We start from the raw sequence: 26291 nt of genomic DNA on the forward strand, positions 1-26291 counted from the left end.
AATTAAGGAATTGTAGAGAGTACTCAGGATATGTCCGCTCGGTCTGCAATCGGAAGAAAGCGGCAATATAGTGGCTGAAAAAATATGAAACCTTGGAGGGCAGAAGTATAGTAAGAATATGGGTCACAAAAAATAGCGATTTCAAATTCAGGTTTTCCTCCAGCGACAGAAACGATGTGATGATCCTCAAACAGCGAGTCATAGTTATGGTTTCCTCCCCGGCATAAGACAAAGGCTATGATCGAGACCCCCGTGTCTCTCAAAAGGAATGACTTAGTTCTTGACAGGTCACAGCTTTTACGCTATCTACTGAGTGTGAATTGGAAAAAGACAAACTACCGAATGCATGTGCACGTCAAAAAATTCTCTCTGTAGATATTCGCTGTATGTCGATGTGGTCGGTATGGTCGCTTGTAACTAAATCGACAGAGAAGTCCTTATGTCAGAGACACATTTCACTACGAGAGAAGACAAATCCTGGACAATATCGGCGGCGCCATCTCGAGGAAGACTTGGACAGTGTGACACTTTACCAGTCAACGCCAGTCCGCTGCACTAAGGAGAAGTCGCGACGGAAGACTGAGAAGCAACACAGCGAAGGGAGTCGAGTTCTAAAGCTGCGGCAGACGGACAGCCATCAGCGCACGCTCGGAGAACTTCGCTGCATCACAACGAAGTGCAGCTGTGGGCACAGCAGCCAAGCAGCCAGGACCGGCGTGCTGCGGGCCTACATGGAGCTCCTCACCGGCAAAAAGGAAGCTCCCTCGGAAGAGGGAGTCGTTCCCTGCCACCAGGGGGGACAGGCACATTCCAGTACGGCCTCATAGCAGCACTCAAGGAACCTGCATGATGTGCCTACGGGCTGTGGAGTGACGCAATGCCTTGTGGAAGCTAGCGTGCAAAAATGTTGTTATTACTGTCTGTAATGTATGAAGAAGCCTGGAGAGCCAGACGGAGTGGCCGAGCGGTTCTAGGCGCTTCAGTCTGGAACCACGCGACCGCTACGGTCGCAGGTTCGAATCCTGCCTCGGGCATGGATGTGTGTGATGTCCTTAGGTTAGTTAGGTTTAAGTAGTTCTAAGTTCTAGGGGACTGATGACCTCAGATGTTAAGTCCCATAGTGCTCAGAGCCATTAAAATCCATGGAGCAGAAATAAAAATTTTGAGGTTCGCCAATGACAATGTAATTCTGTCAGAGACAGCAAACGACTTGGAAGAGCAGTTGAACGGAATGGACAGTGTCTTGAAAGGAGGATATAAGATGAGCATAAACAAAAGCAAAACGAGGATAACGGAATGTAGTCGAATTAAGTCGGGTGATGCTGAGGTAATTAGATAAGGAAATAAGACACTTAAAGTAGTAAATCAGTTTTGATATTTGGGGAGCAAAATAGCTGATGATAGTCGAAGTAGATAGGATATAAAATGTAGATTGGAAATGGCAAGGAAAGCGTTTCTGAAGAAGAGAAATTTGTTAACATCGAGTAAAGATTTTAAGTGTCAGGAAGTCGTTTCTGAAAGTATTTGTATGGAGTGTAGCCATGTATGGGAGTGAAACGTGGACGATAAATAGTTCGGACAAGAAGAGAATAGAAACTATCGAAATGTGATGCTACAGAAGAATGCTGAAGATTAGATGGGTAGATAACATAACTAATGAGGAGGTATTGAATAGAATTGGGGAGAAGAGGAGTTTGTGGCACAACTTGACTAGAAGAAGGGATTGGTTGGTAGGACATGTTCTGAGGCATCAAGGGATCACAAATTTAGTATTGGAGGACAGCGTGGAGTGTAAAAATCGTAGAGGGAGACCAAGAGATGAATAGACTAAGCAGATTCAGAAGGATGTAGGTTGCAGCAGGTACTGGGAGATGAAGAACCTTTCACAGGATACAGTAGTATGGAGAGCTGCATCTAACCGGTCTCAGGACTGAAGACCACAAGAACAACAACAATAAATACAACATGTATTTAAGTTAAATATAATGAACTGTAGTGCTAATTAGTAGCGAAGAAGTAGTGATAGATATAAATTGTGGTAGTACAGTGGTTCCCAAATCGGAATAATTACCCACTGATCTCTAAAATAAAATTTTATGCGGCTTGAAAACTAAAGAATTCGATTCTGTTTCAGTCACACAACTAAATTATTTTCAAAAGATAGTTACTAATAGCAAAATTTTGTAAGACTCTAATACTGATTATATAAGTTACCAATAATTACTTTTTCTGAATTAGTAGCATTAATGCGGTGGAGGTTACAGGTTCCTCAGATACTCCACCCTCTACACACAAAGGTTGCGCTTTGTCCCGTACATTGCGATGATAAACGTATGATACATACGTAACAAATGCTTAATGTCTCAAGAAAAGTCTTCTCCAAGTTGTAGACAGTACCTGCAGTAGTCCAGAAAATGCTTCATTACTAGCTTCGAAACACAATCGAATTAATTGACAGCACGACTCATTAATAACTACATAAGGGCTACTGTAGTACTGTACAAAGCTTTTATATTATTATTATTGTTATTCTTTACTTTCTCAGACGTTAAGTCTGGTTAAAAATGGAAAGTGACGCGGACCTTGATCAGGCGTCACTTCCTTTTAACTGTATGGTATGTGTTATATTGCATTTAGGAACTTTCGGGTAATTGAACATGTATCAATAATTACTGATTTCTGTAGTTGTATATATACGTTTGGATGTAGCTCTATTGCATTGATGTACTGGTGGATATTGTGTGGTATGACTCCTGTAGTTGATAGTATAATTGGTATGATGTCTTTGACTTCCTCAGCCAGTTGGATGTATTTTTCAATTTTTTCTCCTGTTTTCTTTTGTATATTTGTTGTATTGGGTATGGATATTTCGATTAGTTGTGTTAATTTCTTCTTTTTATTGGTGAGTATGATGTCAGGTTTGTTATGTGGCGTTGTTTTATCTGTTATAATGGTTCTGTTCCAGTATAATTTGTATTCATCATTCTCCAGTACATTTTGTGGTGCATACTTGTATGTAGGAACGTGTTGTTTTATAAGTTTATGTTGTAAGGCAAGCTGTTGATGTATTATTTTTGCGACATTGTCATGTCTTCTGGGGTATTCTGTATTTGCTAGTATTGTACATCCGCTTGTGATGTGATCTACTGTTTCTATTTGTTGTTTACAAAGTCTGCATTTATCTGTTGTGGTATTGGGATCTTTAATAATATGCTTGCTGTAATACCTGGTGTTTATTGTTTGATCCTGTATTGCAATCATGAATCCTTCTGTCTCACTGTATATATTGCCTTTTCTTAGCCATGTGTTGGATGCGTCTTGATTGATGTGTGGCTGTGTTAGATGATACGGGTGCTTGCCATGAAGTGTTTTCTTTTTCCAATTTACTTTCTTCGTATCTGTTGATGTTATGTGATCTAAAGGGTTGTAGAAGTGGTTATGAAATTGCAGTGGTGTAGCCGATGTATTTATATGAGTAATTGGTTTGTGTATTTTGCTAGTTTCTGCGCGTTCTAGAAAGAATTTTCTTAAATTGTCTACCTGTCCATAATGTAGGTTTTTTATGTCGATGAATCCCCTTCCTCCTTCCTTTCTGCTTAATGTGAATCTTTCTGTTGCTGAATGTATGTGATGTATTCTATATTTGTGGCATTGTGAACGTGTAAGTGTATTTAGTGCTTCTAGGTCTGTGTTACTCCATTTCACTACTCCAAATGAGTAGGTCAATATTGGTATAGCATAAGTATTTATAGCTTTTGTCTTGTTTCTTGCTGTCCATTCTGTTTTCAGTATTTTTGTTAGTCTTTGTCTATATTCTTCTTTTAGTTCTTCCCTAATATTTGTATTATCTATTCCTATTTTTTGTCTGTATCCTAGGTATTTATAGGCATCTGTCTTTTCCATCGCTTCTATGCAGTCGCTGTGGTTATCAAGTATGTAATCTTCTTGTTTAGTGTGTTTTCCCTTGACTATGCTATTTTTCTTACATCTGTCTGTTCCAAAAGCCATATTTATATTATTGCTGAATACTTCTGTTATCTTTAGTAATTGGTTGAGTTGTTGTTTTGTTGCTGCCAGTAGTTTTAGATCATCCATGTATAGCAAAAGTGTGATTTTGTGTGGGTATGTTCCAGTAATATTGTAGCCATAATTTGTATTATTTAGCATGTTGGATAGTGGGTTCAGGGCAAGGCAGAACCAGAAAGGACTTAATGAGTCTCCTTGGTATATTCCACGCTTAATCTGTATTGGCTGTGATGTGATAATATCTGAATTTGTTTGGATATTAAGTGTGGTTTTCCAATTTTTCATTACTATGTTTAGGAACTGTATCAATTTAGGATCTATTTTGTATATTTCCAATATTTGTAGTAACCATGAGTGGGGTACACTATCAAAAGCTTTTTGGTAATCAATGTATGCATAGTGTAGTGACCTTTGTTTAGTTTTAGCTTGATATGTCACCTCTGCATCTATTATCAGTTGCTCTTTACATCCTCGCGCTCCTTTGCAGCAGCCTTTTTGTTCTTCATTTATAATTTTGTTCTGTGTTGTATGTGTCATTAATTTCTGTGTAATGACTGAAGTTAATATTTTGTAGATTGTTGGTAGGCATGTTATGGGGCGATATTTAGCTGGGTTTGCTGTGTCTGCTTGATCTTTAGGTTTCAGATAAGTTATTCCATGTGTAAGTGTTATTATTATTATTATTATTATTATTATTATCATTAGAGAGGTTAAACAAAAGCATTAACAGCCTGTCGTTGTCCAATTTCTGCCAGTTCAGAAGTAAGTAGTGTAGCAATGAAGTGATTTACGAACAGTAAGTATAGTGCACACGACTGAACTTGTCTGATTTTAAATTAGGTCACACACACATACACACACACACATGGATGCACAAAATATCATTCATCTTTCATCATGTTCCAAGAAAAGTCCTTCATTTTACAGTTTAGCTAGGTGCTACAGTTGGAGATAGTGTGGGCTGGGGAGCAACGCAGACGGCGAGGGGGGTGGGGGGTAGGGGGTGAAGGGAGGGGCTATTAGCTAATGTCTGATTACACTCAGGTTATGTTATGGTAGTTGCCGATGTATAGAAGACAGTATGAACTGTTGACATCAGTAACTTGAATTCCTCCCTAGCCAACAGCCGACAGCCAATAGGTGAACACATGCGTATGTGGTGGCGCCGTGGTAGTGTAACGGTTAGCGTTTCTGCCTAGCAAGCAAGAAGATCCAGTTTCGTAGTCCTGGTCACAGCACATTTTTTACTTAATTTCTTCTGTTTCAATCATTATCTTAGATAAAGAAGAGACTTGAATGTGTCAGGAAAAATGTAATTGTAAAATCTACAAAATCACCTGTGGTACAGGACTTTCCCATTACGTCCAGCGCTGGGGTATCGTAGATAAATAAGAGACTTGAATGTCTCAGGGAAAAATGTAATTATAAGATGATCTATAAGTGCAAACGATGTGGTCTGCATTTCCTATGACTAGCAATCGTCAGTAAATATCGAATTGGAAGTTTTGGGCGCAATCAGCAATGCTAATACTGCGTTCTTCGTCAGATCTACTTAACGGATCGGATAACACTACCCTCTGAAACTGATCCAGTCTGTGTCTTTGTGGCATCGCGGTGTTAACTGCAGCTTTTAGAATACACTCTGCTCGTAACCAAAGTTCAGACACTACTAGAAATCTAATTGAAGCAGGGTGTACTTCTTGCCTGAACAGACAGCGAAATTCCGTTTTGTGAGGGAATCGTGACGGCCATTTACAGTGATAGCTGAGTTGAATTTATTCCATTTGCCTCTTTTGCTGGTTTTTTGACACTTGCATTGTGAGGTTGAGGCCGACTGGGGTGTTTTGGCCGGTTCTCGGTGCGGCTTCCCTGCTCCAGGGCTTCCTCGCGCTGTTGCGCCATAATCCAATACAAAGCCACGACCGGCCTTGCCCTGCGTAACTCAGCTGATGTAAGCTCAAAGCGTCTCTTGCAGATTTTCTGCAAGCCCATATATAGACGCTTTCACGTGTATCAATATGCGCGTCGAGAAACTATACTTGTGCTATGGACTTAAGTTTCTTTCAAAATCCTCTCTGAACAAAATCATGACATAACTCGATTCTGGTTGTCTGTCACAATACTTGGCATTTAGCCCACTCCTGCTAGCGCCTCTCTCTATATTCATATAGGCTTTTCTTTGGACCGTGTTGTCACGGTCACAAATCACGTTCCTGTGGCTTTTTTTGGTAATTCACCTTGATGCCAGTAGAAAATATGGGAAAATAATCATTTAAGGTCTCGTCAACTTCCTGGTCATTAGCGACGGACTAAAAACTCACAGAGGGAAGGCAATCGCTCCTGATACTTTCAGTGAAATAATCTAGTCAGTCTATTTAATTGATGTAGGAAAATTATGGAAAAAGAAATTCTGAATGGCTGGAGGGGGGATTTGAAAACCGATTCCCTTGAATCTACCATACATACTGTGCCATTTCTTTCAGAAAACCCAGTATATCACGAGGACAATGGATGTTGTTGTTGTGGTCTTCAGTCCTGAGACTGGTTGATGCAGCTCTAGATGCTACTCTATCCTGTGCAAGCTTCTTCATCTCCCAGTACCTACTGCAACCTACATCCTTCTGAACCTGCTTAATGTATTCATCTCTCGGTCTCCCTCTACGATTTTTACACTCCACGCTGGCCCCCAATACTAAATTGGTGATCCCTTGATGCCTCAGAACATGTCCCACCAAACGGTCCCCTTTTCTTGTCAAGTTGTGCCACAAACTCCTCTTCTCCCCAATTCTATTCAATACCTCCTCATTAGTTATGTGATCTACCCATCTAATCTTAAGCATTCTTCTATAGCACCACATTTCAAAAGCTTCTATTCTCTTCTTGTCCAAAATATTTATCGTCCATGTTTCACTTCCATACATGGCTACACCCCATACAAATACTTTCAGAAACGACTTCCTGACACTTAAATAAGTACTCGATGTTATCAAATTTCTCTTATTCAGAAACGCCTTCTTTGCCGTTACCAGTATACATATTAAGTCCTCTCTACTTCGAGCATGATCAGTTATTTTGCTCGCCAAATAGCAAATCTCCTTTACTACTTTAAGTGTCTCATTTCCTAATCTAATTCCCTCAGCATCACCCGACTTAATTCGACTACATTCCATTATCCTCGTTTTGCTTTTGTTGATGTTCATCTTATATCCTCCTCTCAAGACACTGTCCATTCCATTCAACTGCTCTTCCAAGCCCTTTGCTGTCTCTGACAGAATTACAATGTCATCCGAACATCAAATTTTTTATTTCTTCTCCATGGATTTTAATTCCTACTCCGAATTTTTCTTTTGTTTCCTTCACTGCTTGCTCAATATACAGATTGAATAACATCGGGGAGAGGCAACAACCCTGTCTCACTCCCTTCCGAACCACTGCTTCCCTTTCATGTCCCTCGACTCTTATAACTGCCATCAGGTTTCTGTACAAATTGTAAATAGCCTTTCGCTCCCTGTATTTTACCCCTGCCACCTTCACAATTTGAAAGAGAGTATTCCAGTCAACATTGTCAAAACGTAGGTTTGCCTTTCCTTAATCTATCTTCTAAGATAAGTCTTAGGTTCAGTATTGCCTCACGTGTTCCAATATTTCTACGGAATCCAAACTGATCTTCCCCGAGGTCGGCTTCTACCAGTTTTTCCATTCGTCTATAAAGAATTCGTGTTAGTATTTAGCTGCCCGTGGCAATGGGGAGGGGGGATATGTACGAGGCGTGTTTTTTAAGTAAGTACCGTTTAGAAATTAAAAGAGACGTGCTAAGGTATATCAATAATTTTATTTTTCCATGAAAGCCTGTACTTAATCTATGCACTGACGCCATGACGGTCTGATTCTTCCTTGTTTACGTTGTGTATTGAGAGTTTAAGATGCCTCCGATAATCGTGAGTCCCACCGACTGCGAAGTACGGGCTGTTATAAGATTTCTTAGTGCTAAAGGCCTAAATGTGATCGATATTCATCGTGAGATCTATGCAGTTTACGGAGAAAACATTATGAGTGATGGAATGGTAAGAAAGTGGGTGAGAGCATTTAAAGATGGCCGCACAAGTGTGCATGATGAACAACGGAGTGGGCGTCCTTCGGTCGATAAAGGAAGTTTGGTGCAGGAAGTGGACAATAAGGTGAGAGAAAACAGACGCTTTACGATTTCCTCCTTGCGGGATGACTTTCCTAATGTTTCTCGTAGTGTTTTGTATGGCACTGTGGCCGAGCACTTGCATTACCGAAAATTGTGCGCACGTTGGGTACCGGAAATGTTGACGGATGTGCACAAAACCAAACGTTTAGACAGTGCATTGACTTTCCTTGAGCGGTACCACAACGACGGTGATGATTTGTTAAGCCAAATTGTTACGGGCGATGAAACACGGGTGGCCTACATCATACCAGAATCAAAGCAACAGTCCATGAAAGTTGAGCAAGGGCATCGTTTTGCTGCAAGACAATGCCCGTCCGCATGTGGCGAATCAGACCAAAGATCTCATCACATCTTTTCGATGGGAAACTCTAGATCATCCTCCGTACAGCCCCGATCTTGCGCCCAGTGACTACCATCTGTTACTGCACTTGAAGAAACACCTGGGCGGTCAGCGTCTTCAAGATGACGAAGTCAAAACAGTGGTGACGTAGTGTTTAACAAGTCAGGGGGCAGACTTCTATGAGGAGGGTATTCAAAAACTGGTACAACGTTATGACAAGTGCCTCAATATTGACGGAAATTATGTAGAAAAGTAGATTAAGGTACAGGCTTTCATGTAAAAATAACATTATTGAGATATCTTAGCACGTCTTTTTTTTAAATTTCAAAACGGTACTTACTTAAATAACACGTCTCGTATTTGAAAATACGAAGTTGACTGCGCCCAGCAGTGGGGCGGGGTGGATAGGATGTGACCAGTTATAGCACAGACAGATGTTCCCCTTGATAATGTTAGCTTTTCAAATAAAACATTTGATCGTTTGCGAGATACTTAGTTCTCTCAAGTTAAAACAAACACCCTGTATAAAACAGGGATCTTCAGCAGGGTGTATCTCAGCATCATCCAAACAGTTCGTAGAGCCATATGCTATGTGTGGACGAGCATTGTCCTGTTGGAAATGGCACTACAATACTGTTACACGAGAGAGAACATACGAGAATGACATAGTATCCTCAACCACTACTAGCTGCGCCCTGAAGTCATATACGATGGCTTCCCCATAGTGACTCCGAGTGTAGCATCGCTGCGTTTCTTCGTAACGAAGACACGTGTGCCACGCTGCGCCACTCACCTGGATCGCTCCAGGCGTCGCCGGCCTGCGCCGCCTGCAGCTCGAGCAAGCAGTCCGTGCAGAAGCTGTGCAGGCAGGCCAGCAGCCGCGGCTCCGACTGCGCGCGCCGGCAGATGCCGCATACCGCGCGGTTCGCCGGCGCCGCCATCGCCGCCCTGCACACACACACACACACGCACATATTCACACGTGGCCTCACTCCTACGCACACACTACGAGATGGGCCTCAAGAGCAAACGTTAAGTTCGTTCCACTTCGGCCCTAAGGCTGCGGTCACATTGGCACCGATATCGGTGGATTCAGTCGAAGACCGACATCCGTCGACCTTTTCAAATCAGTACACTACTACGCAAAATACTAACACGATTTCTTTACAGACGAGTGGAAAAACTGGTAGAAGCCGACCTCGGGGAAGATCAGTTTGGATTCCGTAGAAATATTGGAACACGTGAGGCAATACTGACCTTACGACTTATCTTAGAAGAAAGATTAAGGAAAGGTAAACCTACGTTTCTAGCATTTGTAGACTTAGAGAAAGCTTTTTACAATGTTGACTGGAATACTCCCTTTCAAATTCTAAAGGTGGCTGGGGTAAAATACAGAGAGCGAAAGGCTATTTACAATTTGTACAGAAACCAGATGGCAGTTGTAGGAATCGAGGGGCATGAAAGGGAAACAATGGTTGGGAAGGGAGTGAGACAGGGTTGTAGCCTATCACCGATCTTATTCAATCTGTATATTGAGCAAGCAGTAAAGGAAACAAAAGAAAAATTCGGAGTAGGAATTAAAATTCATGGAGAAGAAATAAAAACTTTGAGGTTCGCCGATGACATTGTAATTCTGTCAGAGACAGCAAAGGACCTGGAAGAGCAGCTGAATGAAATGAACAGTGTCTTGAATGGAGGATATAAGACGAACATCAACAAAAGCAAAACGAGGATGATAGAATGTGGTCGAATTAAATTGGGTGATGCTGTGGGAATTAGATTGGGCAATGAGACACTTAAAGTAGTAAAGGAGTTTTGCTATTTGGGGAGCAAAATAACTGATGATGGTCGAAATAGAGAAGATATAAAATGTAGACTGGCAATGGCAAGGAAAGCGTTTCTGAAGAAGAAAAATTTGTTAACATCGAATATACACTCCTGGAAATTGAAATAAGAACACCGTGAATTCATTGTCCCAGGAAGGGGAAACTTTATCGACACATTCCTGGGGTAGATACATCACATGATCACACTGACAGAACCACAGGCACATAGACACAGGCAACAGAGCATGCACAATGTCGGCACTAGTACAGTGTATATCCACCTTTCGCAGCAATGCAGGCTGCTATTCTCCCATGGAGACGATCGTAGAGATGCTGGATGTAGTCCTGTGGAACGGCTTGCCATGCCATTTCCACCTGGCGCCTCAGTTGGACCAGCGTTCGTGCTGGACGTGCAGACCGCGTGAGACGACGCTTCATCCAGTCCCAAACATGCTCAATGGGGGACAGATCCGGAGACCTTGCTGGCCAGGGTAGTTGACTTACACCTTCTAGAGCACGTTGGGTGGCACGGGATACATGCGGACGTGCATTGTCCTGTTGGAACAGCAAGTTCCCTTGCCGGTCTAGGAATGGTAGAACGATGGGTTCGATGACGGTTTGGATGTACCGTGCACTATTCAGTGTCCCCTCGACGATCACCAGTGGTGTAGGGCCAGTGTAGGAGATCGCTCCCCACACCATGATGCCGGGTGTTGGCCCTGTGTGCCTCGGTCGTATGCAGTCCTGATTGTGGCGCTCACCTGCATGGCGCCAAACACGCATACGACCATCATTGGCACCAAGGCAGAAGCGACTCTCATCGCTGAAGACGACACGTCTCCATTCGTCCCTCCATTCACGCCTGTCGCGACACCACTGGAGGCGGGCTGCACGATGTTGGGGCGTGAGCGGAAGACGGCCTAACGGTGTGCGGGACCGTAGCCCAGCTTCATGGAGACGGTTGCGAATGGTCCTCGCCGATACCCCAGGAGCAACAGTGTCCCTAATTTGCTGGGAAGTGGCGGTGCGGTCCCCTACGGCACTGCGTAGGATCCTACGGTCTTGGCGTGCATCCGTGCGTCGCTGCGGTCCGGTCCCAGGTCGACGGGCACGTGCACCTTCCGCCGACCACTGGCGACAACATCGATGTACTGTGGAGACCTCACGCCCCACGTGTTGAGCAATTCGGCGGTACGTCCACCCGGCCTCCCGCATGCCCACTATACGCCCTCGCTCAAAGTCCGTCAACTGCACATACGGTTCACGTCCACGCTGTCGCGGCATGCTACCAGTGTTAAAGACTGCGATGGAGCTCCGTATGCCACGGCAAACTGGCTGACACTGACGGCGGCGGTGCACAAATGCTGCGCAGCTAGCGCCATTCGACGGCCAACACCGCGGTTCCTGGTGTGTCCGCTGTGCCGTGCGTGTGATCATTGCTTGTACAGCCCTCTCGCAGTGTCCGGAGCAAGTATGGTGGGTCTGACACACCGGTGTCAATGTGTTCTTTTTTCCATTTCCAGGAGTGTAGATTTAAGTGTCAGGAAGTCGTTTCTGAAAGTATTTGTATGGAGTGTAGCCATGTATGGAAGTGAAACATGGACAATAAATAGTTTAGACAAGAAGAGAATAGAAGCTTTCGAAATGTGGTGCTACAGAAGAATGCTGAAGATTAGATGGGTAGATCATATAACTAATGAGGAGGTACTGAATAGGATTGGGGAGAAGAGATGTTTGTGGCACAACTTGACGAGTAGAAGGGACCAGTTGGTAGGACATGTTCTGAGGCATCAAGGGATCACCAATTTAGCATTGGAGGGCAGCGTGGAGGGTAAAAATCGTAGAGGGAGACCAAGAGATGAATACACCAAGCACATTCAGAAGGATGTAGGTTGCAGTAAGTACTGGGAGATGAAGAAGCTTGCGCAGGATAGGGTAGCATGAAGAGCTGCATCAAAGCAGTCTCAGAACTGAAGACCACAACAACACTACTACGACCGCCGTCACACTGTAGCTGATCTCATCGCCCGAACGACAATAGATGAAACTCAGATCGGTTTGTTTTCTTTGGTCAAATCGACTGACGTTCTCACATATGGACTGTGAAACCAACGGTTTAATCCAAGGAAGAGCGAATGTTTTCTTGAGGATAACAATATCATGAAGGTGAGGGAGCTCGTACAAAATAGAGTGCATGGAGGGCTGCATCAAACCAATCTTCGGACTGAAGACCACAACAACGACGATCACGACATGGTTTGGAATCTGTTGACTGAAATTGCAGGTTTATTGGAAACCACTAATAGACAAAATATTTATAGAAAATTTTAGGTGTGAATTATAACCTCAAAAAATAGTTTGTTCAAGTGGGAAGGATGGGGTGTCTTACGCTTACTGTGTGGATCTTTTTTGGGTTGTTGAAGGTGGACATAGCTGTCTACAAATTATTATCAGTGCTTACTGGCGTTTTTATGTCAGTAGGGTGGTGATTCTGTTACGTAAGTGGTTTGTGGTTCAAATGGCTCTGAGCACTATGGGACTCAACATCTTAGGTCATAAGTCCCCTAGAACTTAGAACTACTTAAACCTAACTAACCTAAGGACATCACACACACCCATGCCCGAGGCAGGATTCGAACCTGCGACCGTAGCAGTCCCGCGGTTCCGGACTGCAGCGCCAGAACCGCTAGACCACCGCGGCCGGCAGTGGTTTGTGAATGTGGTGTTACGTGTGTCTGTTTTTCACGGCTTTACGTGTGCGAACTATTTTTTTTAACTTTGTTTACCTTTCACACATATGCTAAATGACAGTCATTGAAGGTTAATTACCGCATGCCTGCACAACTTCAAATAAATTCAGCAAAACATAGCCTTTATAACTTTGCTTTGCAGGGTTAGCACTAATCATGCCGAGTATGAAAATGTGAAGACACATACGTGAAACACTTCCGGATAAAGAAAGCTAATTTCGATTATTTCGAGTACTTGTGCAGGTGTGATTCAAGCTCTATTAAAAAAATCCGGTACTCACATTAAAGATGCAGTTCTGGCTCAAGTAAAACTAGAAGTGACACTTCGGTGTTTGACACTTTGCGATTACATCTTTCCAGTATTCAGGCCTATACCGCGTTCTGAAAAATACAATTTCAAAGTTTTTGTGCGTTACATTGGTTGCTGTTTATGATGCCCTGAAGACTAAAAGCTAATATTTTCACTCTTGCACCCCAAATACTACGAAATGTTACATTTATTCTATACAAAATTTTGAAACTATGCTTTGTGCAATTACACTAAAAAGACTGACAGCAACGCCACCACGTTGAATAATGCTCTTCGTACATCCACAGGACGTCGTGTTACGATTCAAATTGTGCGCAATAGGCTCCATGATGCGCAACTTCACTCCCGACGTCCAAGGCGAGGACTATCTTTGAAACCACGACACCATGCAGCGCGGTACAGATGGGACCAACAACATGCCGAATGGACCGCTCAGGATTGGCATCACTTTCTCTTCACCGATGAGTGTCGCATATGCCTTCAACCAGACAATCGTCGGAGACGTGTTTGGAAGCAGCCCTGTCGGGTTGAACGCCTTAGACACACGGACAAGCTATTACAGCGAGGTGGAGGTTCCTTGCTGTTTTGGAATGGCATTATGTGGGGCCGACGTACGCCGCTGGTGATCATGAAGGCGCCGTAACAGCTGTACGATACGTGAATGCCATCCTCCGACCGATAGTGAAACCATATCGGCAGCAAATTGGCGAGGCATTCGTCTTCATGGGCGACAATTCGCGCCCCCATCGTGCACATCTTGTGAATGTCTTCCTTCAGGATAACGACATCGTTAGAGTGGCCAGCCTGTTCTCCAGACCATGAGCCCTATCTAACATGCCTGGGATAGGTTGAAAAGGGCTGTTTATGGACGACGTGACCCACCAACCACTCTGGGGGATCTACGCCGAATCGCGGTTGAGGAGTGGGACAATTTGGATCAACATTGCCTTGATGAACTTGTAGATAGTATGCCACGACGAATACAGGAAAGCATCAATGCAAGTGGACGTGCTACTGGGTATTAGAGGTACCGGTGTATACAGCAATCTGGACCACCACCTCTGAAAGTCTCGCTGTATGGTGGTACAGCATGCAATGTGTGGTCTTCATGAGTACTAAAAATAGCGGAAATGATGTTTATGTTGATCTCTATTCCAATTTTCTGTACAGATTCCGGAACTCTCGGAACCGAAGTGATGTAAAACCTTTTTTGATGTGTGTAGCTTATTTACATGAATTCGGCATCTTCTTAATAAAAAACGCCGCATTCCAGCACTTGTCTCGAAGCATGGTACCCATACCATTCTTGGAGGTTAAAATCTAACATACTTCATACAAAGAACAGATTCTTACCTAACCTCCTTGACCGTGCCTCAGACTGACGAAGGAGATCGGATGCATTGTGACAAAGCTGTCGGCCATTTTATCGGGCGACCTCTGGCGATGGCGTCTGTCGATCGTTGTTGGTGCCACTGTGGACGCAGCCTAAGGCAGCAGAAAGCAAACATTGCCGTTCGAGAAAGAACTGATAACATCGCTTAATTCATTTGACCTTCTTTCTGATCCTCTGTCATTCGTCATTAAGTACATTTCAACAGGACGGCTGAAATAGGGCTCCCACGAAAATTTCTGTTCGCAGATGAGATAACACACTGGGGACAAGGTCGGAAGGAAAGCTTACGTTTTAACGTCCCGCCGAAAACTTAATCATTAGAGACGGAGCACAAGCTCAGACTGTGTCACGGATGGGGAAGAAAATCGGCCGTGCCCTTTCAAAGAAAGCATCCTGGCATTTGTGAGGAGCGCTTTATGGAAATAATGGAAAACCTAAATCTGGATGGTCGGACGCGGATTTGAATCGATGTTCTCCCGAATGCAAGTCCAATGTGCTAAGCACTGCGCCACCTCGTCGGAAAAATTAGTTTTCCCTCCTCCAACACTCCACTGAGAATACGGATGGATGGAATTCTCATCACGAGCATGTTTTTTCTTTTTTCTTTTTTTGTGCTGTCTGACAAGTGGATGCAACTCATCTCAAAATTTGAGCTCCTGTCCAGTGAGGCTAACGGAACTGACACTGTGTCAAAGTGAACATAAAAATATTTCTGAGAGATTAGTGGGTAAGGTTTCGCAAAAATATCCTCATGTGGTGCCGGACATAATTAGAATAGTCTTACGGACCAGAATTTTTATTGGAGCGCGATACCTCGATGAAAAGCTGAAGAAAGGGAAGGTGGCAGCATCACAGACGAGCAAATTTCACTGATATTCTTCAGCAATCGGAGGGATATAACGAGGTAAGTAATTGCTATAAACAAAACGTAAATGGAAATTTTGGGTGTTAAGCTGCCTTATTTGTGACGGAGCAAAAGAACTCGCCTCGCGTTCGCAGTTCTGCTTCACTGCTGTTGTCATTCCAATAGGCAATAGCATGTCGTTCCGCTTCGGGCTCAACCTTTATAGAATAAATTTGCTAGAAACCATTACCGAGAAAAACGTAAAACAGGGCGTATTAATACGAACTTTCGACGATAGCCTCCCATTGTTTTCCCCAAGAAAGGCACTGACTGTCGAAGAACTAACTGGATCACACAGATGTACCTGTGTGTAACGCGCCAAAATAATGTTGCACAGGACGTTACGGGTCATGCGCCTCCTCAACTCATTACGAATAGAACTACGGCCACGTGTAAAGTTAAAAGGTATGGATATGGTAGCTTTGTGTATAGTTACGTTATACACTGATCAGCCAGAAGATTGTGATCATCGACCTACTATCGATATAAACGCGCCAGGCGATAACAGCGCCAACTGGCGAGCAATGACTGCTACTGAGACACACGCACTGTGCATGTAGTATCAGTGAGTGTGCTGTCCGTGTGTAGAATGTTGAAGGCGCGCGATCTACCTGAGTTTGACCGAGGGCAGATTGTGGTAGCCCGGCGGCTCGGCACGAGCATTTCGGAAACTGCATGACTTTTCGGGTGTTGGGGGAGTGCTGTGGCGAGTGTCTTCAACACGTGGCGAAACCAAGGTGAAACCACGTCGAGACGTCATGGGGTTGGGCGGCCACCCCTCATGACAGATGTCAGACGTCACAGACAGGGCAGACTGGTAAAACAGGACAGGCAATAAACTGTCACAGAACTAACATCAGACTTTAATGCTGGGCAGAGTAAAAGTGTGTCTGAACACACAGTGCACCGGACACTCCTAACGACGGGCCTCCGCAGCCGACGACCTATGAATGTGCCAATTTAACACCAAGCCGTCAGCAACTGCGACTGAAGTGGCACGTGAAAAATGGCACAGGACGTTGGCGCAGTGACAGAGCGTTGCATGACATGTCGATGGAAGGGCGTGAATGCATCGTCTTCCACAGGAACAGCTCCTTGACACCTGCTCTGTGGGATGGATACAAGTTGGTGGCGGCTCCCTTATGCTCTGGGGAACATTCTCGTGGGCATCCATGCGTCCACTGGAGCTTGTGCAAGGCACCATGATGGCCAAGGAGTATCGTACACTGGTTGCAGGCCACGTACACACCTTCATGGCGATCATGTTTCCCGATGCCAGTGGCATTTTTCAACAAGATAATACCCCCTGCTCGGAATTAGGTGACTTGTGTGTGCATATGTGATGTAAACTCCTTCCAGCAACCTGCCAAGGCCTCATGCTTCCACGGCACGACGCGTGCCAAAGTGGACGTACCGGCAATTAGGTAGGTACTCATAATGTTCTTGCTGATCAGTGTAAGTATATGTGCATATCGTTGTAGAGAGAGAGAGAGAGAGAGAGAGAGAGAGAGAGAGAGAAGGTTTGCGAGGAACTGAGTAACTGCCATGCTTATAACCCGTTATTATACGCCACATAACAAGTGCCCACTGTGACTAGACGTTAAGTTGGCGCCAATTATGACCTGTCACCCATAGTGTCCTTGTTTCCATCACAATGTGTAATACGCAGCTTACTCCTTGGAGAATTAGACACATTACACGTCGAGAAAGTCATAGACTTTAGTCTGTGAGTACGCAGCCAGGTACACTTTCACACACGCTAGACTTTAAATTATGTTCTGGGATATATTGTGCCAAAATTTGGTACAAAGTAGTTCCCATTCCCATGTTCTGAGTAAGGTTTCCGGGAAGGTTCCCTTGGTTTAAGGCAAACGCTGAAACAAGTGATCACTTTCCATTTATTCCCAATTCGAAGCCCCTCCTCCCATTATAGTCTTCCCTGATATTTGCCTAATAACAACTGACGCTCTACTACGATCGGTTTCCAAACAGCCTTCTTTACTCTTTGAACTGGAGAATGGAAGTACAAATAAAAAAAAGCTCCTATGCTGTTTCTCGTTATCAACTGAACGCTTATCGTGGTCATAACACAGGGCGTTTTAAAAAGAATCGCCCGATTTCCAAACGTCATATGTACTGATGAAAACATACTACAAAAGAACTACGCTGTTTTGCAGTACAATTACAAATGCTGTATGTGTTCACCACCAGCCGCACAAACACTATCTCGATGACATAAGTTCTACGTACATTTTGTTTAAAATTTCTTCATCGACGAAAATCACTGCTGCTGTTTCTCTATCCTTGAACTCATTTATGTTACGAGTTAAAGGGAAGGTGAAAACACATTCCTTCACGTACACCCAAAAGAAAAAGTCGAATATTGTCATGTCTAAAGATCTTGGAGGCAAGGAATACGAGTATAGCGCAGTGTCTCGGCGTTCAAAATTGTCCTGTCCAACGTTGAGGCAATGTGTCGTGAGGAAAAGTCGTATACTGTTACGCCATTGCGGTGGCGTTCCATTCTCTTCGAATATGTCGAATATGAAATCGTTGGAGTCCTCCCTAATTATGCAAAAAGCCACGTCTGCAGCACTTCAGGGAAGCTCGTTCCAGTCACTGCATTATCAAATGGTTCAAATGGCTCTGAGCACTATGGGACTTAACATCTGAGGTCATCAGTCCCCTAGAACTTAGAACTACTTAAACCTAACTAACCTAAGGACATCACACACATCCATGCCCGAGGCAGGATTCGAACCCGCGACCGTAGCGGTCCACTGCATTATACTAAAGAGAGAATAGGTCATACTTTTTTTTCAGAGCAAATGGCGCAAAGCAAGATCACTTTCTGCAAATCTCATTCATACTCAGCTATGTCATTAGGGTTATGGAATCTTCATATGCGCACATTATGCCGGTTAACTTTACCGCTAAAACAGAATGAGGAGAACAGTGATGTCCATACCTACAACACTAGTGGAAAAAATGACTTATATTACACATTATTGAAGCTATCAGGGCTTCGGAAAGGAGTTCAGTGAGGTGCTACAAAGACTTTTGATCATTTTCCCAATAGCATACAATGTCTGACAGGTAGCGAAGTAAGTTTTAAATCTAGCCCAAAATCATTTCTCCTAAATAAGTCCTTCTATTTTATGGACGAATTATTATTTAAAAATTGGTAGTCTGTAAAAAAAACAAATTTTTAATGTACTTGCATGAGTACATGTGTAGGACTAAAAAGTAATATGTTCATTAAAGTTAGCACTAGTGATGTATACATATGCTTTAAACTGACTCGTCCCACATCATTTCGACAAAGAATCCTTCAGTGATTCGTGGGACATGGTGAAAGGGTACAGTACCGCCCGACAATGAATATAGGTACAACATTCTTCGTTATTCTTGTCAGAACAACATATTTTTTGTAATAATAGCTCAATTTCACTTAATACACCAAAGCCAGATACCAGTGTAGGAAAGAATGACTATTTATTTAACTGATCACATGTGCACTCCCACAAAATAAATCCCTACATCCAATTTGGTGAGATCTGCGAAATGAATGAATGTATGGTCGTCTGCTAACCGCAGATAGTGAATGTGCAATATATGATCATCTTTGAGACGGTCCTTTGGTCACCTTTGGTGGAACCAAAGAGATGAAATTTACCTGAGCTTTGAGCGCCTGAAATGCGGCTGACCAATGGGTAGCATGGTCTTCCCCCACCTCGACGGAGGTGCGAGATGACCTGAAGAACGGCCATGTTTCAGCTCTCTGGCGCTGGATCTTGTGTTGGTAAGACCTGTCTTAGGTGTGCTCCGTAAAGACAAAAGAGTGGAGAAAATGATATGCATGTGAAATACTTAAGAGTAGTTTGGAATAATTACTTCTCTATTTCAGGAACTTTTGGGGGGAGTATTAAATGACAGGCAGGTAATATTAAGGGGATCGTAGTAATCTTCGGAAGTGACCAACGGTCACACTGAAACCACATGTAGCAATAAGATGAAATACTTGCGAGTGCTAGTACTAAGTTGGAATACTGTCGAATGCTAGTACTAAGTTGAAATACTTCCGACTGCTAAAGTTAAGCTGAATTACTGGCATGTGTACTATAAGTTGGAAATATTTAAGAAATGGCGTGTGCAGGACTTGAAATTAGAGACGAGTACTTCCACGTGGTGAGTACTGTGTGAGTCTCAATCTGTGTGTGAGACAAAGGATAAAGAGAAGTACTCGTCCATGGTATCAGTTGAGGACTCGCGTGTGTGACGAATATGTTGTTAATATTACTCTGCGTGTTATGTTTCCGTGTGACGCTGGATTCAAACTCTAATACTCTGAGAGAGAAGCAAGGTGAGTCAGCCGTCTATCCAGCAACGCCACTTGGCTTGCATTGCACAGGAAGACGTGCATATATCCTCCAGAGTTCGTAGTAGGAAAGAAAAGTTAGGAAGTGGGGTAGTGTCTTGTGAAACTGAGATGAATACTAATTGAAGTGGGAAAGCTGAAAGTGAAGTGATTCTAACGTTTGACTATTCTCTGTGATGTATGTTGCCAGTGTGTCGTATTTCATGTAATTTAAGTATGTGTCGTTTGCATGGGAGAGTAGCAAGATAGGTTCAGAGGCAGTGGGTTATGCATGTTCCTTTTTGTACCGCTCGGTCTGGAGTAAATTTTCGTGATGATGGGTGTGAGAGTCGAAGTATGAGATATAGCAAAAGATCCACCATCCTATCCAGAAAGTGCACTGTAGCGTTAGATAATTACGAGACCATAAGATAGAGAATCACCACTGTAAAGCCATGCCCACTGGGCGGAGTTTCTCATGTGTAATTATTGTATAAGAAATATAATAATAGAATAATAGAATTTATCGGAATAAAAAAAAGATAGTGAAAAGAAAAAGATTGGTGGCCTTGTTCTTCGAATAGAGTGTAGTCATGATATCCAGAATTTATAATGTGTGCGCCATTCATATTCAGTGCGATGGCCACGGGTTGGTCAAAGCCGTTGGATAAGAAAGAAATGTGGTATTGCCAGTGCGTAGTGGACAATCAGAGTTGTGTAAATTACTAATAGACAGATGTGCGTTATCCGTTTCCGTTGCGTAATATTCAAACAGGAGAATAATTTGTAACTTAATTGTGAGTACTAGAGCTCATAATCAGTCATTGATGTTACTCGATAAATAAAAATAAATCCACTCGCTTGGCAGACCACTCATCTTGCAGGCCTGACTGCTTGATGCCACAGTATGAGCAAGGCATGTGGGTGCCTCTCAGTGTAACTAACTAACTGATACGTCACTGAAAATTAACTACACTTAAAGTCTGTTGCTTTCCGCGTCCTCTAAGATAATTTTTATAACGTTCACATCTTATTCTTTCATCTCCAAGGTGAAAAGCTCTCGCTAATTGTTTGTAGACACTCACCAGACAATCGTGTGGGGATTCATATATTTTGCGACAGTTTTGTACTCAGTTACAAATAATTATTTACTGCGAGCTCTAGAGAAATAAAGAATTAATCAATTTATGTTAGTAAACTGAGGAATGTGCAATCCAAAGCTAAAGCTTCGATTGCAGTTTCTCAAATTTGTAAAAAAATTCTAATTTGCAGGACCAGTCTCCACATCACAAAATCTATTGCCATCAACCTTATGGGAAATTTTAAGATTCCTGGACTGGGAGAAAGGGGAATGATTATGTGTTAATGAAAAATACTTAAACCATCTTCGTTACGCTGATGACTTTGTACTGTTTACCTGGTGTTGAGATAAAAGTCAGCAACTGAAGGAACAATATAATAAAACAAATGGCCGGTAAACCAGTTTGAATGAAACTAAAATATTTCACGATCAACACATAGAAAAGAAAATAGTGCAAAGTATCAATGGACTCAGAGAAACAGTTGCTGAGTTTTTGTATCTGTGGTAGCTGAAGGTAACGTCTAGATGCAGAGCAAAAGAAATCAACAGAAGATTTAAAGTGAACGGGAGTACCTGGGGTGAACAAAGTGGGAATTTGATGAGGAAGAATGCAACGTGTCCGAAACGGAAAATATACACTCAGTACGTTTTATCCATTCTGATTTGTCTACATCTGTAATCCGCAAGCATATGATGAATGGCGAAAGAGACTTTGTGTACCAGTGTCACTTCTCCCTTTTCCAGCTCCAGTTGCGAATGGCTCGAGGAAAGGACGACTGTCTGTAAAGTTACCACGTGAGCTCGAATCTCCCTCTAGTTTTATTGCCAGGGTCTTTTACAGAGATATACCCAGGAAGAATCAATGTATTGGCTGCCTCTTCGAGGAACAAACGCTCTCAGAATTTTAACACTAAACCACACCGTGACGCAGAACGCCTCTCTTACATCGTCTGCCACAGGAGTTAGCTGAGCACCTCCCTAACGCGTTGCCCTTCTCTGGATCTTCTCTGTTTCTTCTATCAATCGTATCTTGTGTGTTCGCCAGGCTGACGAGCAATATGCAAGTACTGATCGAACGGGTGTTTCGTAAGCCACTTCCTGTGTGGGTGGACTACGCTTTCTGAGGATTCTTCCAATGAATCTCCACCTGGCATCGGCCTTATGCGAGATTAATTTTATGTAGTCGATCCTCTTTAAATCACTCCATACGCCTACTCATAGATATTTTATGGATGGGACTGCTTCAGTGATTGTTCCGAAATCGCGTAACCATACAATAACGGGTCTTTCTGCCTCATTATGCGAAATACGTAAGGATTATGTATGTCGAAGGTCAACTACCAAGCCCTGCACCAAGCGTCGGCCCTCCTCAGGTTTTCCTGCATTTCACTGCAGTTTTCTAGCCTCACAACTTCTCTGTATAAAGCGGCAGCATCCGCAACAATCCTCATGGAACTTCTTATGTTATCCACCATGTCATTTATACAGTGAATCACCTAAACCTTGCAGCGCAAATATTTCGATAATGGACTGCGGCCGGCCGGGGTGGCCGAGCGGTTCTAGACGCTACAGTCTGGAACCGCACGTCCGCTACGGTCGCAGGTTCGAATCCTGCCTCGGGAATGGATATGTGTGCTGTCAGTAGGTTAGTTAGGTTTAAGTAGTTCTAAGTTCTAGGGGACTGATGACCTCCGAAGTTAAGTCCCATAGTGCTCAGAGCCATTTGAACCAGCCAATGGATTGCGCCATTGATGTGCGAATTTCAGACTGGAATAATAGGCAAGGATCCGTCTTTGCAGCCCACACACAGACTGTTATGAGTTTCAAATGTGTATTTATTTGCAAAAGGTACAAATATTTCACTGGAACAATGCCTGTTGACAGTACCACAATCAAAGACTAAATTAGAACACCAATGGTGATTGTTGTTTGTGAATGCCTAAGGGACCAAACTGCTGAGGTCATCGGTCCCTAGACTTATACACTACGTAAACTAACTTAAGCTAACTTATGCTAAGAAGAACACACATACCCATGCCAGAGGAAGGACTCGAACCTCCCGCGGGAGAGGCCGCGCAATCCGTGGCATGGCGCCTCAAACCGCGCGCCCACTTCGCGCGGCTGGTGTTTGTTGCAGGACCCTAGTGCAGGTAGTTTATGTGGTATCGTAGTTTGAACACTGTGAACACCGACAGCTGTTTGTTCCATGTTGAAGCACAAACGAATGTGAATTTCACATGGGTGCGTATGTACAGCTCTACACAGATGTTAAAACGTCTCCGGAGGCGTTCCGTTGTTAAGCGGGTCATTATCAAGCACAGCCAGCCGAAGTGGCCGAGCGGTTCTAGGCGCTTCAGTCTGGAACCACGCGACCGCTACGGTCGCAGGTTCGAATCCTGCCTCGGGCATGGATGTGTGTGATGTCCTTAGGTTAGTTAGGTTTAAGTAGTTCTAAGTTCTAGGGGACTGATAACCTTAGAAGTTAAGTCCCATAGTGCTCAGAGCTATTTGAACCATTTATCAAGCACAAACGAAAAACAAACAAAGGCGAATACAGTACATCTGTGGGGCCTGTCGCGTGAAGAACCAATGTACCCTCAAAGGTTGTACTGAAAATAACCACTACCTGACTCAATAGAAGCTTGCAGTCTGGAATGCAATGACTGCTGCACACATTCTAGCATTTCAGCGGAAATTGCAGGGCAGGCAACAGCAATACGCCGTTTCATATCATATGTAATTGTTTGAAGAGGTTGGAGAGGTTGACTCTATTGGGATATCTTTCGGCGTACAAGGTACACGAACGAACGGCAAACTTCCTACATTCTCCATAAACCACGAGGATGTCTGTTTCTTTCGCATTGGCAAATACCATCTCCCAAGCACGTCCTACTACGTCCTCTGTCACACAATAAGTGAAAGGACCGTCGCAGGGCAATTGCAGTGTTCACACAACACAGTGTAAACAAACTTGACGTCTTCGTCTAGCATCTAAGCAATAGGATGGAACAAATAGCTGTTGATCTTTCCATTGTTCACAGTACGATAACTCGTAACTACTTGCACTAGCTTCTTGCAAAAAACACCACTGACATTCTCATTTACGCTACTTATAGGATTTTACTGTCAACACGCACTATCCCATCTAAATAATTTGTAACTGTTGTAAAAAACTGCACTTTCGTCAAAGTCTCAACGTGTATTGGTTGCAACCAGGCCCCCTTGCCCCAATTCAGTTATGTGAAAATCACACACCGATAGTGCCTTCCACGTCCGAAATATTTGCTGTGCGAGTAGTAGGTGATTCAGCCTGTGTATTCTGTGAAAAGTAATTGACGTATAACAGTCTCTTCCGTAACCCCAGAACTTACTTTAGAAACTATTCATTGCAGTCACACTGCTGATCGGATATTCCTATTCCGCATGCTTGTATTTTGTTCATTAGGTGGCATTGTGAAATTGCATCGAATGCCTTCCAGAAGTCAAAAGAATACTGTGGTGTCACCGCCAGACACCACAGTTGCTAGGTGGTAGCCTTTAAATCGGCCGCGGTCCGTTAGTATACGCCGGACCCGCGTGTCGCCACTATCAGTGATTGCAGACCGAGCGCCGCCACACGGCAGGTCTAGAGAGACTTCCTAGCACTCGCCCCAGTTGTACAACCGACTTTGCTAGCGATGGTTCACTGACAAAATACGCTCTCATTTGCCGAGACGATAGTTAGCATAGCCTTCAGCTACGTCATTTGCTACGACCTAGCAAGGCGCCATTATCAGTTGCTATTGATATTGTAAATAATGTACAGACAAGAGCTACGTTCAACATTAGTGGATTAAAGTTAAGTATTACACCAGCTGCGTCCGTTTTTCTAAGTTCTAATTTCCTTGTCCTGTTCCAGACCTCACGCCAGCCTGCGTGAGCTAAAACGCGTGCCTTTCGGCTTCCTCTCAATTTAGTGGGTTGGTCTCCTGCCAAACCACAACAAATACATCTACCTGGGCACCAGTATTTACTGTTTTGCTGGTCTCGTGGACGAACAGAGCGCGCTGGGTTTCATATGGGCTTTTTTTTCTTCAGAGCATGTGTTGATTCCTGCAGAGGAGATTTTCGGTCTTCGGAAATTTCTTAATAAACGAGCATAAAAAATGTTTCAAAATTCTACAACACATCGATCTCAGAAATGTAGGCCTATAGTTAGATGCGTCTTTTCAATGACCCTTCTTAAAAATGAGAATGATCTGCGCTTTTTCCTAATCATTAGGAGCAGTTTGCACCTCCAGTGGCTTACGATAGGCTGCTGCTATAAGATAAGCAGGTTCTTCCGCATATACTATTTAAAATCAAATTGGTATCCCATCAGATTCATTCGCCTTTCCGCTGTTGAGCGATTTCAGTTGCTTTTCTGTCACGTGGTCGCTTATTTAGACATCTGTAATTTTGACGTTCGTGCGACGGTTTAAAGAAGGAACTACAGTACGATATTTCTCACTGAAAGATTTTTGGAAAAAATCCGTTTAGTATTTTGTCTTCTCTTTGTGATCCTCCGTTTCGAAGTCTCTATGGTCACAAGGACAGATGGCTTCGATCCGTTTACTGATTTAACATAAGAACAAAAATTCTTAGGATGTTCTATCAAGTCGGTCTCTGAACTATGGGACACCTAGTTGTCATCAATTTCACGAACGTTTCTAGCTGGTTTTAATTTATCTATGACGTGAAGTACAGGGAGTGGGTTCAGGAAAGCGTAAAATAATGTTGTAGGCACCATTTATATCGCGCGAGAATGCGCCTGCATTAAACGAAACTGGTCATGGCTTTAATCAAAAAAACTTTCTATAGCCAGAGCGGTGTTTTCTGCCCTTTTCTAAAGACATGGCCATTGGCTGCGGCTGTCCGCAATTCAAAATATGACTTCACAGTATTACGCGGTCATTCAGTCTTCACAGTGCAGGTGTGGGATTTCTATGAAGTGGTCTATGCAAAGTCTAACTAAAGCCACTTTTTCAAATTCAAGATCGCTTCTCCATTCAAGCAATCCGTTATCAAACGCCTCACTAATTACATTTTCAAAGGAAGACATTGGTGTGACAAGTCATAAGCCGCCTTTTT

The 26291-nt window shown here is 43.4% G+C and overlaps 1 protein-coding gene across 1 annotated transcript in view; it reads right to left on the reverse strand.

The window, feature by feature from the left end:
• The window catches only part of LOC126260520 (tripartite motif-containing protein 45), a 146844-nt gene that overhangs the window by 98844 nt on the left and 21709 nt on the right, over positions 1-26291 (reverse strand). Inside the window, exon 2 of the mRNA XM_049957851.1 lies at positions 9355-9509. Coding sequence (XP_049813808.1) covers positions 9355-9509 — 155 coding nt within the window. The remainder of the gene's footprint in view (positions 1-9354; positions 9510-26291) is intronic.

Source organism: Schistocerca nitens, chromosome 5, assembly GCF_023898315.1.
Source record: "Schistocerca nitens isolate TAMUIC-IGC-003100 chromosome 5, iqSchNite1.1, whole genome shotgun sequence".
NCBI classification, from domain to species: domain Eukaryota; kingdom Metazoa; phylum Arthropoda; class Insecta; order Orthoptera; family Acrididae; genus Schistocerca; species Schistocerca nitens.